We start from the raw sequence: 15107 nt of genomic DNA, 5'->3' as shown, positions 1-15107 counted from the left end.
GTTTCTCAAAGGGAAAAGAGATTCAGTCTCAGACCTTTTTAAGCATTATTTTACATGGGGAGTATGCTACTCCCTCAGTTTAAGAGCACAGATAGTGCAAACACATGTTTGTCAATCAGATTAAGTTGATTAAATGACATTGTGTAAAGTTAAAGAAGAGGATTCAGCTCACAGAGGATTGAGTTTTTGATTAATTGATTATCAGGCTTAGAAGCTACAAAAGGTCCACCTCTTGTGTTGTTGTGTCATGTCAAAGTCCCTCACTGACGTCTTGGAGTTGTTCAGTGTTTTCTAAATGCAGTAAGAATTTAAATACATGATTAAGCAGACACAAATAGAAATTAATGTAGAATCTGAAGCAGCAACACACTCAGTAAAAGTTGTTCTAAAGTCATATTTCCGATTGTGTTCCATTAGCTTCCTTTTAATGGCACTTTTTAATGGTTGAACTGAGGACACTGATTGTTGCAGGTTTTCAGAGGAATCTGTGTCCATTCTTGCTGAATCCAAGATTTCAGCTGCTCAACAGTCCATGGTTGTGTTGTCTGATTCTCCTCTTCACGATGCTCCATACATTTTCAACAGGAGACAGATGTGGACTGCAGGCAGGCCAGTCAAACACACACACTCTGCGTGTATAAAGCCACGCTGCTGGAAGTCCTGCAGAATCAGGTCTGGCATCGTCCTGCTGAAATAACCACGGACCTCCCGGGAAAAGACGGCACCTTGATGGCAGCATCTGTCTCTCCAGAACTCCAACATCCAGCTGTGCATCAGTGGTACCTTCACCCAGATGAAGCCCTCCATGCCATGGACTCTGCTGCAGCCCCAGACCATCCCAGACGCTGGCTTTAAACCTTCCTCTGAGAACAGCTGGATGCTCTTTCTCAGCAGTTTTTCCCAGAAGCAGCTGAAACGTGGACTCATCTGCCCACAGAACACGTGTCCACTGTCTTTCTGTCCATCTGAGATGAGCTGGAGTCCAGAGAACTGGGCCGTGGTTCTGCTCAGAGCTGATATATGGCTTCCTCCTGGTGTGATGCAGCTTCAGCTCACATTTCTGGATGCAGCCGTGGACTGTGTTGAGTGGAAATGCTTTTCCCAGCTCCTCCTGAGCCCATGTGGCTGTATGGATCATGGTGGCCTGACGGTTTCTCCTGCAGTGCTGCCTGAGGGCTCCGAGCTCATCCAACAGGGCTTTCTGACCTTGGCCTTTCCACACTGAGATTTCCCCAGACTCCCTGAATCTGTTCCCAATATCCTGCTCTGTAGATGCTGAAAGACCAAAGTTCTTTCCAGTCTGACTCTGAGGAATATTTCCTGAACTTATTGATGATTCTCTGATGGAGTTTGGCCCAAAGCGGTGAGCCACGACCCATCCTTGTTGGAGAGGCTGAACCTTTGGTGGAAGCTGCTCTTATACCCAATCCTGACACCCTCACCTGTCAGCAGCTAACCTGCTGGTTGGAGAAGCTTCCAGAACACTGTTACTGTAGATTATATTAACTTTTCTGTCTGTCTCTGAGCTTTCAGAATGTTACATCTAATGTTTGATACGTTTTCTAAGTACGATGAAGTTGGTCAGTGAAGACAATAAAAATCATTTCTCTGGAGTGTCTTCTGTCTTAGTTGTAATTTTTGTGTCTTGATAATATTACTTACTATTCATTGTGTAATTTGTGCTTACTAAATTTGTTTTTATCACTTTTATCTCTTTGTAATCTTTTTGTGCGTATCAATTGCTGTTCTTGTGTTCTGTGCTTGTTTTGGTTGCAGTTGTCTGTTTTTCCATCTTCACGTCTCTTTAAAGTCATCTCTTGTTGATTTGAGCTTGATTTGAGTTGTGTTGTGTATCTTCTCTGTTAATAGTCACTTCTAACAGGTGCTCAGGACCTGTTGGGCCTGTGCTGATTAGTTACTGTCATTTGTGTTTATTGGCTGCCAGAAGACATGGTTACACATTTTCAGAAGTTTAATGTGTATGTGATGATGATGATGAGAGTTTAGCCCATTTTCCTAATGTTTCTGTGAACCATTTATCCTCTACATGTAGAACATATCACATATTAAAGCTGTTTGTGGCCTTCAGTGCCTGCTGTGAATCATTCTGCACTGCAAGATCTGATGTTGCTGATGTGGAAATAAGCATTGTACAAGAATGGAAAAAAATCAGCCCAACCACTGTGTGGTTGGTGGGGAGGTAGCTTCTCTCGTGTAATTTCCTGTTCGTGGACAGCCCAGGGACAGCCTGAATCAGATGCTTCAGTCTGTGTTAGTGTTTGGTGTGGAGGCAGCTGAGCTACACTCAAACAGCAAAAACAAACTATTTATCTTAAAGATGTCGGTGAGTTTACTTTAAAAGTGTGGCTGATGTTGTGGGGATTGGTGTAGTTAAAGCTTCCATTTCTGCTTTCAGGGCATGGGCTCCTCAGGGGGTCACGAGGAGACAGCCATCCCCACCTCAGGCCATACGTACAAGCTGGAGATTGAGCTAAAGAGAGGACACAACCTGGCCATCCGAGACAGAGGAGGTGCAGTGACATTTATCCACAGCACTTTTCTCTTTTTTCTCTCTTTGCTTTCATGGATCTGTAACATCCTGTAACATCCTGGTCTTTCTCTTTAGGCACCAGTGACCCTTATGTCAAGTTCAAGCTGGCTGGTAAAGAGGTATTCAGGAGCAAAATCATTCACAAAAACCTCAACCCGGTGTGGGATGAGAAGATGACTTTGATCGTGGATAGTCTGAGTGAGCCTCTGTATGTGAAGGTAAAGATTTGAACAGACACATGAAGCTTTTCCATATGAATTTTTAATGAACATCACGAGTCAGTGGAGATTATCTGTTGCTCTCCTGCAGGTGTTTGACTATGACTTTGGCCTTCAAGATGACTTCATGGGTTCTGCTTTTCTTTACCTGGAGTCTCTAGAGCAGCAGAGGTCTGTTAGATGTTCATGCCGTTGTTTAGTTTTATGTTTGTGTGCTTTGATAGAAACAAGTAAAAGTACAATGTTCAGCATCATGCTGTTGACACTCATTAGTGTGTTTGTAGTTGTTTTAAGTCTCCTTGCTGTTGTTCTGTCTTTGCAGCTCTGTGTTTCTCGTAGCAGCTTTTTTGTCTCAATGTGCTTGTCTTGTGTTCTTTGGTAGTTGTACGTCTCTATATTGCAATTTCTTGTCTCTTTTTGTGTTTTTTTATTTCTTCTACATGTCTGTTTGTGGTCACGTTGTGTCTCTTTGCAGTTGTTTTGTGTCTCTTTTTAGTTGTTTATCATCTCTTTCTGAACCTTTTGTGTCTGCTACATGTCTCTTTGTGGTCACGTTGTGTCTCTTTGCAGTTGTTTTGTGTCTCTTTTTAGTTGTTTATCATCTCTTTCTGAACCTTTTGTGTCTGCTACATGTCTCTTTGTGGTCATGTTGTGTCTCTTTGCAGTTGTTTTGTGTCTCTTTGTAGTTGTTTATCATCTCTTTCTGAACCTTTTGTGTCTGCTACATGTCTCTTTGTGGTCACGTTGTGTCTCTTTGCAGTTGTTTTGTGTCTCTTTGTGGTTGTTTATCATCTCTTTCTGAACCTTTTGTGTCTGCTGCATGTCTCTTTGTGGTCACGTTGTGTCTCTTTGCAGTTGTTTTGTGTCTCTTTGTAGTTGTTTATCATCTCTTTCTGAACCTTTTGTGTCTGCTACATGTCTCTTTGTGGTCACGTTGTGTCTCTTTGCAGTTGTTTTGTGTCTCTTTGTAGTTGTTTATCATCTCTTTCTGAACCTTTTGTGTCTGCTACATGTCTCTTTGTGGTCACGTTGTGTCTCTTTGCAGTTGTTTTGTGTCTCTTTGTAGTTGTTTATCATCTCTTTCTGAACCTTTTGTGTCTGCTACATGTCTCTTTGTGGTCACGTTGTGTCTCTTTGCAGTTGTTTTGTGTCTCTTTTTAGTTGTTTATCATCTCTTTCTGAACCTTTTGTGTCTGCTACATGTCTCTTTGTGGTCACGTTGTGTCTCTTTGCAGTTGTTTTGTGTCTCTTTGTAGTTGTTTATCATCTCTTTCTGAACCTTTTGTGTCTGCTACATGTCTCTTTGTGGTCACGTTGTGTCTCTTTGCAGTTGTTTTGTGTCTCTTTGTAGTTGTTTATTGTCTCTTTCTGATCCTTTTGTGTCTGCTGCATGTCTCTTTGTGGTCACGTTGTGTCTCTTTGCAGTTGTTTTGTGTCTCTTTGTAGTTGTTTATCATCTCTTTCTGATCCTTTTGTCTCTGCTGCATGTCTGTTTGTGGTGACATTGTGTGTCTTTGCAGTTGTTTTGTGTCTCTTTGTAGTTGTTTATCATCTCTTTTTGATGCTTTTGTATCTGCTGCAGTTTTCTGCTGCCTGGAAAGACTCATATTCTCTGGATGACTTTGGCAACCTCAATGTGGATGTTTGTATGAAGTTGTTTGATTCCCTCTGCACTGAGATCCTAGACTCCATTGTGCCTATGACTTTAAGTCGCGTTAAGCCTCAGACTGAGCCTTGGCTGAATGAGTCCACTCATGCACTCAGACGCGCATGTCGACAGGCACAGAGGAAGTGGAGCCTTTTTAATGCTATTAGATCTCCCTGCAGCATTCAACACAGTAGATCACACTATTCTCCTTTGACGCCTCAAGCACTGTGTGGGCATTAAAGGCTCTGCTTTAGAGTTTGAATCCTACCTCGCAAATAGATCCTTCTGCGCAATTCGGGCAGTTTTCCTCCTCAGTCGCCCCACTGACCTGCGGGGTCCCCCAGGGGTCAGTTCTAGGTCCGTTACTGTTCTCCCTATATATGCTACCCCTGGGGTCGATATTTATGAAGCATGGTATCCCTTTTCATTGCTTTGCTGATAATGTGCAGGTGTACTGGCCATTAAAGCCCCCCTCGAAGGAATCTCTTCATGCTGTGTTTAATTGCATGATGGACATTAAAACATGGATGGACCTAAACGTTTTAAAATTAAATGAAAACAAAACGGAGATTGTGCTATTTGGTCGCCCTGACCTGGTCGAGGTCCTTGCCAGCTCCCTTGGCCCACTAGCACCTTACATGGGTTCCCAGGCCAGAAACCTTGGTGTAATTATTGATGGGGCGTTTAAATTGGAGAAGCAGGTCAGCCCTGTGGTTAAGGCTGGTTTCTCTCAGCTTTGGCTTCTAGCCAAAGTCCAACACTATCTAAGAAGGGTTTACCTTGAAAAGGTCATGCATGTTTTGATATCTTTGTATATGTTTAGATTATTGCAACTCCCTGTATGTCGGTTTCGGTCAGTCAGAACTTAACCATCTACAGCTTGTGCAGAATGCAGCAGCCTGTCTCCTAACCGGGACAAAGAAACATGGGCACATAACGCCGGTGCTTTCCTCTCTTCACTGGCTTCCGGTTAGGTATAGAATTGATTTTAAGAATTAAGAATTTTAGAATTGATCTTTTATTTGTTTTCAAGTCTCTGTATGGACAGGCCCCAGAATACTTATCCAACCTTATAAATGTGCATCAACCCTCCAGAGCCCTCAAGTTAGCTGACCAGTTGGTTCTGGACGTTACTAGATTATTCCTAAAGGAGATCGAGCCTTCACAGTCGCGGCTCCCACTCTGTGGAATCCTTTGCCATTTTCTGTGTGGTCTGTGACAAGCCTCTCTACTTTTAAAGCACGCCTTAAGACCCACTTGTTTACCCTGGCCTTTGGCTGAGTTAAGTCACCTGAATTGGGTCTTTTATCTGATTGCCTTTCACTGTTTTTGCTTGTTTGTTATTCTACTTTTGCTTGTATTGTTTCTTGCTGCTGATTATTTTATCTTGTAAAGCACTTTGGCTGGCCATTGGCCTTTAAATGTGCTATATAAATAAAGCTGATATTGACATTGCTGCATGTCTGTTTGTGGTCACATTGTGTCTCTTTGTAGTTGTTTTTTGTCTCTTTGTAGTTGTTTATCGTCTCTTTCTGAACCTTTTGTGTCTGCTGCATGTCTCTTTGTGGTCACGTTGTGTCTCTTTGTAGTTGTTTTTTGTCTCTTTGTAGTTGTTTTTTGTCTCTTTGCAGTTGTTTATCGTCTCTTTCTGAACCTTTTGTGTCTACTGCATGTCTGTTTGTGGTCATGTTGTGTCTCTTTGTAGTTGTTTTTTGTCTCTTTGTAGTTGTTTATTGTCTCTTTGCAGTTGTTTATCGTCTCTTTCTGAACCTTTTGTGTCTGCTGCATGTCTGTTTGTGGTCACATTGTGTCTCTTTGTAGTTGTTTTTTGTCTCTTTGTAGTTGTTTATCGTCTTTTTCTGAACCTTTTGTGTCTGCTGCATGTCTGTTTGTGGTCACATTGTGTCTCATTGTAGTTGTTTTTTGTCTCTTTGTAGTTGTTTTTTGTCTCTTTGTAGTTGTTTATCGTCTTTTTCTGAACCTTTTGTGTCTGCTGCATGTCTCTTTGTGGTCACATTGTGTCTCTTTGTAGTTGTTTTTTGTCTATTTGTAGTTGTTTTTTGTCTCTTTGTAGTTGTTTATCGTCTCTTTCTGAACCTTTTGTGTCTGCTGCATGTCTGTTTGTGGTCACATTGTGTCTCTTTGCAGTTGCTTATTGTCTCTTTCTGAACCTTTTGTGTCTGCTGCATGTCTCTTTGTGGTCACGTTGTGTCTCTTTGTAGTTGTTTTTTGTCTCTTTGTAGTTGTTTTTTGTCTCTTTCTGAACCTTTTGTGTCTACTGCATGTCTCTTTGTGGTCATGTTGTGTCTATTCGTAGTTGTTTTTTGTCTCTTTGTAGTTGTTTATTGTCTCTTTGCAGTTGTTTATCGTCTCTTTCTGAACCTTTTGTGTCTGCTGCATGTCTGTTTGTGGTCATGTTGTGTCTCTTTGTAGTTGTTTTTTGTCTCTTTGTAGTTGTTTATCGTCTCTTTCTGAACCTTTTGTGTCTGCTGCATGTCTGTTTGTGGTTATGTTGTGTCTCTTTGTAGTTGTTTTTTGTCTCTTTGCAGTTGTTTATCGTCTCTTTCTGAACCTTTTGTGTCTGCTGCATGTCTGTTTGTGGTCATGTTGTGTCTCTTTGTAGTTATTTTTTGTTTCTTTGTAGTTGTTTATCGTCTCTTTGTAGTTGTTTATCGTCTCTTTCTGAACCTTTTGTGTCTGCTGCATGTCTGTTTGTGGTCATGTTGTGTCTCTTTGTAGTTGTTTTTTGTCTCTTTGTAGTTGTTTATCGTCTCTTTCTGAACCTTTTGTGTCTGCTGCATGTCTGTTTGTGGTTATGTTGTGTCTCTTTGTAGTTGTTTTTTGTCTCTTTGCAGTTGTTTATCGTCTCTTTCTGAACCTTTTGTGTCTGCTGCATGTCTGTTTGTGGTCATGTTGTGTCTCTTTGTAGTTATTTTTTGTCTCTTTGTAGTTGTTTATCGTCTCTTTGTAGTTGTTTATCGTCTCTTTCTGAACCTTTTGTGTCTGCTGCATGTCTGTTTGTGGTCATGTTATGTCTCTTTGTAGTTGTTTTTTGTCTCTTTGCAGTTGCTTATTGTCTCTTTCTGAACCTTTTGTGTCTGCTGCATGTCTGTTTGTGGTCATGTTGTGTCTCTTTGTAGTTATTTTTTGTCTCTTTGCAGTTGTTTATCGTCTCTTTCTGAACCTTTTGTGTCTGCTGCATGTCTCTTTGTGGTCACGTTGTGTCTCTTTGTAGTTGTTTTTTGTCTATTTGTAGTTGTTTTTTGTCTCTTTGCAGTTGTTTATCGTCTCTTTCTGAACCTTTTGTGTCTGCTGCATGTCTGTTTGTGGTCATGTTGTGTCTCTTTGTAGTTATTTTTTGTCTCTTTGTAGTTGTTTATCGTCTCTTTGTAGTTGTTTATCGTCTCTTTCTGAACCTTTTGTGTCTGCTGCATGTCTCTTTGTGGTCACGTTGTGTCTCTTTGTAGTTGTTTTTTGTCTATTTGTAGTTGTTTTTTGTCTCTTTGCAGTTGTTTATCGTCTCTTTCTGAACCTTTTTGGTCTGCTGCATGTCTGTTTGGGGTCATGTTATGTTTCTTTGTAGTTGTTTTTTGTCTCTTTGTAGTTGTTTATCGTCTCTTTCTGAACCTTTTGTGTCTGCTGCATGTCTGTTTGTGGTCATGTTGTGTCTCTTTGTAGTTGTTTTTTGTCTCTTTGTAGTTGTTTATCGTCTCTTTCTGAACCTTTTGTGTCTGCTGCATGTCTGTTTGTGGTCACATTGTGTTTCTTTGTAGTTGTTTTTTGTCTCTTTGTAGTTGTTTTTTGTCTCTTTGTAGTTGTTTTTTGTCTCTTTGTAGTTGTTTATCGTCTCTTTCTGATCCTTTTGTCTCTGCTGCATGTCTGTTTGTGGTCATGTTGTGTCTCTTTGCAGTTGTTTTGTGTCTCTTTGTTGCTGTGTGTCATCTCTTTTTCAAACTCTCTTTGGGGTCATTTTATGTCTCCATGTGTATTTTTTGTGTCTCATTTTGGTGAACATCTTTGACGAAGACATCAACCTTACAGCTTGTCTCTTGACATTTCCATTAGCTTCAGTTTCAAATGTTAGCATGCTAATACACTGATCTAAATTTCAGTCCCACTGAAAGCAACACTTAGTTCTTTTCATTCGGTTGTAAAAACTGATTCATGTTGATAAGTATGGACACGTGAGGGTGAATCTGAGTAGCCTCTTTTAACAATATCTTTCAAATGTGGCATTTTATTTCCTTTTTTTAGATTCACGACCATAAGAACAGTCATCTTTTACATGACATCTTATATATGTTATTTAAATACGATGGGCATAATTTAGCTGCAGTGAAACAACTTAATAAGAACACATCAGGTGATAAATCTAATATTCTTTTTGTGGAACATCAGTAAACTGCTGTAAAGCTGCTAAGGAAAAGACTCTGGGAGGAAATGACACAATGTACCCCAGATGTCCTCTTAAAGTAAATTGGAAGTTCAGAAAAGCCACAAGAAATTAACATTTTAAAGTAACAAACAAATACATCGTAAAAACGTGAGCAATGTAACTTCAATTCCAAAAGAGTTAGGATGTTAGTGTGAAAATACACAGAATGCTATGATTTGTAAATTAATCCCATAAACCAATTTTATTTACAACATAACACAGAATGATGGAATATTCAAAGTCTTCATCATTTTACATAGAGGAAAGTAATTCTGACATTGCTATAGATTTTAGAGACACACTTTGTTACAGATTGCTGAACCTCAGTCAAACTTTACTTCTGAGAGACTCTGCCTCTCTAAAGTGCTCTTTTTATACCCAACCATGTAACTGACCTGATTGGCTGCAACCACCCTCCTTTTGTTGCCCAGGTCCCAACTTTTTCCAGACATGTTGCTGCCATCAGATTAAAAATGAGCTAATATTTTTATTGGAATAGTAAAATGTCTCACTTTTAACATTTTATGTTTTCTGTGTTCTGTTGTGAATAAAATTGGTTTATGAGATTTGTATTTACCTTTTACACAACATCCCAACATTTTAGGAATTAGATTCATATGCGAAAGATGATAATACAAAGTATAAATACTCGTAGTTGTGTACAATACACAATACAAACAACTTTAAAAGCACATGATTAACAGCAGCTTATTTTCATGTTACAGAACGATTCCTGTGACTCTGGTGCTGAGGGACCCTCAGCACCCAGATCAGGACCTAGGTTCTCTGGAGTTGGCTGTCACCCTGACACCTAAAAGCAGCCCCATCGAGGAACACCGAGAATCAACAGTAAGTGTTCATCCCTCTATCTTCATCCTTCTATCTTCAACTCTCTATATTAATCCCTCTGTCTTCATCCCTCTTTCTTGCTTTATGTCTTTGACTTCACAAAATAGCAGAGTTAAAGTGGTATTACATCAAGGAGAGTCAGACATGGGAGTTAATGATTATTTTCATTGTCTTTGTTGATTTTAATTGTTTGATTGATTTTGCCTCACAGGACGAACAGTTTATTTTCTGTTGATTCACTAATCAGCTGTTCTTCTTGGAAGTTATCTGTTTTTGAAAGCTGGAGTCCCTCAGGTCTGAATGATAAACAGGATGGAAAATTTCAAATGAATTAAAGAAAACATATTTACTGTGATTATATTATATACTTATGAGGTTTGGTAACCAGTTAACACAGAATGTTATTTCAGGTTTAAAAGCAATATAATCTCACACATGTGATGATTAAAACAAACATACAGAACGATTATATACAATGATTTTAACCAAGAAAATCTACTAGAACATTCAAATGAGATAACACCCCAGAATTAATTAGAATTTGGCTTTTATTATTCATGCATAAATGTACATTTTCTATTTGTTTCTGTCAATGAGAAATTAAATTATTTAAGTCACAGATTCCATTTGTGAAACTTTTTTTTCTTCAATTTAATAAAAAAATCTCAAGTTAACGAGAAGTTAGTTTGGATATCAGATATTATATATTGATAAATATTTTCCAAGATATTGAATCTGAACCCTGAATGAAAATTTTCGCTTAAGACAAACTGTTTTTATTCCTTTGACCTTTGATGTTGCGTTCCTCAGAAAACACATCTTCAGCCAGTAATTGATTAGGAAGTCAATGATAAAGCTGTCAAATAAATGTGATAGAAAGTTCATTTGAATATTCTAATATAATACCTCAGATTTGATATATTTAGTCACTTTCCACCTCAGTAAAATGGATTTTTGCTTTCTGCAGCGAGGCGTGGTTAGGACATATCAGTGGAAACCTTATGTGAGCAAAGTGAGTGTGTTAGTGATTGTAGTAACTTCCTGTAGCTGACCGACCCTCCCCTGCTTCATCCTGCTTCACCTCTTTATCTGCTCACAAGATTTTTCCTTCTCAGACTTCTAATCTGCATTGTTTTCAGGCATCTTGGTCCTCTGCCTACTCTGCCCACGTCCACTTTAGTTTTATAGTCTTTTCTGTAAGATTTTGGTTAGTTACTGAGAGTTTTCTTCTTATTTCTGGCCTCAACATCCTTTAGGGGCTCTTATGAATGAAATAAAGGTCACCTTGAATTATAAGAATCTCACCTGTTCTGGTTTCTCAGCTTTAACTTAACATCTGTACAGAATTAAAGAATAACTGAATTTTTACTCAGTTAAATCAGAAAAACGCTCATCCTGCAATTTCCACAATGCTGAAAACTGAGCTGCATCTCTTGTTGTCTCTGGTATAAATCTATCCTCCACAATCCCAAAAAGGATCCTTTTTTGGTTATATCACATTTGTGATATCCGTCTGGTCCCATTTAAGTCTTTTAGACGGTTTGACTGGTTCTCAGCATGTTTAAAAAGACTGATGGAGTCTCTTTAGTTAGTTTTTCTGGTTTCTGTCTGCACATCCAGAGCTTTCAGTCACTCTTCTGGGTTTGTTTTTCTTGGATTATAGGGAAGATTCAGTTAATCTTTGATTAACCAGATTTTTAACCAGCCAAAACCTCTGTTATCAGTTCCAATCAGTCAGCCACAAGGTCCACATGTAATCCTCTTTTTATTGTCTGGGCAGAACTTCCCTGAACCGCTTACAAATGGTCCAGAATGCAGCTGCCAGTTCTGGTTTCTTTACAGTGGATGGGGGTCAGGTTCAGAATCCAGTTCAGAGTTCTTGTTCTCACATTCAGAGCCTTGCATGGCCATGCTCTTTCATCTGTCAGAGATCTGCCGCAGTCCGATCAGAACCACAGGACTCTGAGCTCCTCTGATCAGGGTTTGTTGGTGCTTTTCAGGTTCTTTTTCCTTTTGACTGAAGATGTGAGAGAAAAGTGGACATTTTTACTTTAAATGGATCATAAACTATTTTTTATTACTTTTTTTTCTCTTCTAAGAAGCACTTTTTGGCATATGTTTTTGAAAAGTTCTTATATGAATAAAATGTACTTACTAATTCTGGGTTGGGTTCAGGTAAAGCGAGGAGCCGTTCAGAGGGCAGGAACTGATCACATCTGCATGCTGAACACATTTCATGTTAAGATGCATCTTTGTTAATCCAAACACACGTGGACGACATGAATACAGATGTGGAAGCACTTTGGATGGATTGAGAACGTTGTAAGAATGTGGATAAATCTTCTCACTCAGTGGGGTTACATGGCACTGTAAAGAATCGGATTAATGGCTAAATTACAATAAGACTGACTTATTAAGTTCATTAATACACCTCAGTCTGACAAAAAATTGGACCGAAATTGTGTTACTCGCAGTCGGATTAAGACCCCGAGTTAACTCTGTTGATGGTGACAATAAACATGCTTGGAGACGGTGACGCACGTGGTGAATTGGATTTCGCGTTCTGCGCATGGTCGAGATTTTTTCCCGGCGTTGTGACCTGGAAGTCAAAGGAGACATATTACTGTTGTTGGATGCGCCGTTGTGCTCATCACAAACGAAATGTAGAGGGACGTAGCTTCATCTTGCTTGTTGTTGCTGTTGGTGGTGAAGACGTCAACAGGAAGTGGCTCTATTAGCGGTAGCTGAAATGGGTACAGCGCCACCTATGGTACCGGGGTATGACATGCTTTGTTAATCTCATCATGTTGTGGAACCACTGAGTGTGAACAGAATGTGTTCTTCACACAAGCAGCATCATTTCCTCCAGCATATTTTTCTTAAGTTTATTCAAACTTTGTATTCAGAAATCTGAGGAAAAATAATGCTTTTTGGGCTAAAAGCTGTACTGACCTGGATTGTTGGGACATTGTACCTCGTTGGTCACCGCATCCTTATGTTTTATATCAAGCAAACCACAAGAATCTTAGCTTTCCAACAGATACAGCTGATGAGCTGTCAAAATTTGAGTTCATTTTCTTCTCCTTCTTCTTCTCTCTCTTGTATAGCATCTGTTATGTAACTGAAATGTTATAGGTTGTAAATAAAAAAAATAAATGTGACTCAGGAGAATCTGAAACATGTTAAAGTCTGTAGTTCAGTTACTGAATGTGTTCATTAGAGGACCTGCTGAGCAGGAGACTGAGATTTGGTTACAAATATTCAGTCAGGGTGCATTTTAACACCAGGTGTGAACTAACTGCTGTCCACTTGTGATTGTATCACTCAGAATCCATGTTAGCACCATATGTCAACATAACGAAAGATGCATTCACTTTAAAATCAATCAAATCTAGCTTGTGCGCGCCTTCCTTCCCTCTCTGCTGTGTTTGAGCTCAGAACAACTGTAGAATTGGCTCTGATTAGCTGGTTTTACTCAGACATGGTGGATTCATGTGAACAAGAAGCACTGGGAGGAGCCAAAGGCAGCTGGTTTTTCCTACAGATGATCTGTCTTTTATTTAAGGTACAACGTTCTATCTTACAGGATGAATCACCATTTCACAGATATGGGGCAAACATTCTAAGTTCACTGCTATAGTGACACATGTAGCGTGAAGTGAGAAGATACAAGGATTTATCTGAAAGTTCTCACTATCTGAATAAGCCTTATTTAACCTAGTTTTTGGGCACCACCTTCAATCGAAGGAAAAAGACAGAATCTTAAGATTCTGGTATGTTAAATGAATAATTAATTATTAATCAATAATTAATTAATTCCAGTCTCATAAATTTGCTACTCGTTAATTCTTGTTTGGTTGGACTTACAAATACGTAAAGAAAACATAGACAAAACCGGTTGATTTTATATATGTATATATATGAACCATTTATTAAAATGATATGACCAAAGACATGAACCTTAAGACAACAGGAGAAATGCTTTGAATATGGATGATTATATAAGAAACACTTAGTGAATTGAAAAGAACTAAGGGGAGGGGATGGATGGATACCAGAATCATTCAAATAGTCTAGGTTTGTTGCTATTTGAAGTTAAAGTCTGACAGCTTGGATTAATTTATCATTTTAAAAGTGAATTCTCTCGACACCCACCGCATACCGTCTGAAATGTAAGAACAGGCGGATCTTACTTGACACGCTTTTGTCCTGTTAAAGGGGAACTCCGGTATTTTTAAACCTGGACCTTATTTCTGGCATGAAATACGTTCATCTACTCACCGAGAACAGTTTGGTGAAAGTCGGCGTCCTTCGGAAGATATTTAGATAACTGGAGATCCATATAACGGAGTGAACGGGGCTTAGAGGATGCAGCCTCTAAATAAGGCATCATCTGTCTTTATTTCACCAATACTTTAAGAAGAATGAATGAATGAACGTGTGCTATAGCTCTGTTAGCTCATAGCTGCTGTTATGTGGCTACTTGCAGCTATAGGAGAGCTAACGGAGGGATTTCTACACAGGCACTCTACTGGGACAACGTCGTGAAATGTCTTAATCAGCCTCACCTTTTCCCTGGCGCACTTCTGCTCTGGTTACTGTGTGAACACGTTTGTTGTGAGTTACACAAATACAGGTATTTACCTTGGGGGTAATCAGAGTCACCCACACTCCCACACCCACCACCCCTGAGAGAGCAGTGTCACCCATAGCTGTGCCGACTCTGTTCAAACAGCCTCCCCCGCCTGTTTTGGCCACACTTCGGCGGTGGGCAGCCAGTCTACGCTTCACATCCTCCTTAATATGGGACCACTTCTTTTTCATCTCTGCTTGTGTGCGCTTCTCAGACCCCACAGGATTAAAGGCCTCGCTCACGCTCTCCCACCCACTCCTCTTACGTTTGCTGCTTATGTCGTAGGACAGCGTGCCAAAGAGCACATTTTTGTGCGCCTCCACTTCAGAAAGTAGCACCTCCATCTCGCTTTCCATTAAGTTATTCTTTTTCCCGTCTTACTCATTCTTTTTTCTTTATTTTCTGATCGTGCAGAGAGAGGAATCGCAGGTGCAGGGCTCATTTAAATATGATTTGCCTATTTAAGAAGTGGCGTGGACAGGGAGGAGTCAGGTACTTTGACATGTGCAGTCAATTCCACGTTGAAAGTGAATCTGAGTGAGGCCATTTTAAGAGTTCCATGAGGCATCTGTCTCTGGTATGGATCAGAGTCAGGGCAAATGTCACCGTTCGTTGACTTTGTCCAGATAAGGTTGGAAGCGTCCTGGCTGGTTTTCTCCAATATTCTCCTAAAGAGGGTCCGTTGTTTGTTCAGCTTAGTTAGCACTAAGTCATTAATGCATCCATCTAAGTTTATGGCACAGGTCTGTGGAAAGAGGGGCTGAGAAACTGCC

At 39.8% G+C, this 15107-nt stretch overlaps 1 protein-coding gene across 2 annotated transcripts in view; it reads left to right on the top strand.

Moving 5' to 3' along the window:
* The window catches only part of LOC140277589 (multiple C2 and transmembrane domain-containing protein 1-like), a 56708-nt gene that overhangs the window by 21080 nt on the left and 20521 nt on the right, over positions 1 to 15107 (top strand). For both annotated transcript variants that reach the window (XM_072372699.1, XM_072372700.1), the window contains exons 2-5: positions 2417 to 2531; positions 2627 to 2769; positions 2861 to 2940; positions 9578 to 9701. In XM_072372699.1, the coding sequence (XP_072228800.1) occupies positions 2417 to 2531; positions 2627 to 2769; positions 2861 to 2940; positions 9578 to 9701 (462 nt within the window). The remainder of the gene's footprint in view (positions 1 to 2416; positions 2532 to 2626; positions 2770 to 2860; positions 2941 to 9577; positions 9702 to 15107) is intronic.

This window comes from Leuresthes tenuis, unplaced genomic scaffold (assembly GCF_036924035.1).
Source record: "Leuresthes tenuis unplaced genomic scaffold, fLeuTen1.0.hap1 SCAF_19, whole genome shotgun sequence".
Taxonomy (NCBI): domain Eukaryota; kingdom Metazoa; phylum Chordata; class Actinopteri; order Atheriniformes; family Atherinopsidae; genus Leuresthes; species Leuresthes tenuis.
This window is presented reverse-complemented; position numbering and strand designations above follow the sequence as displayed.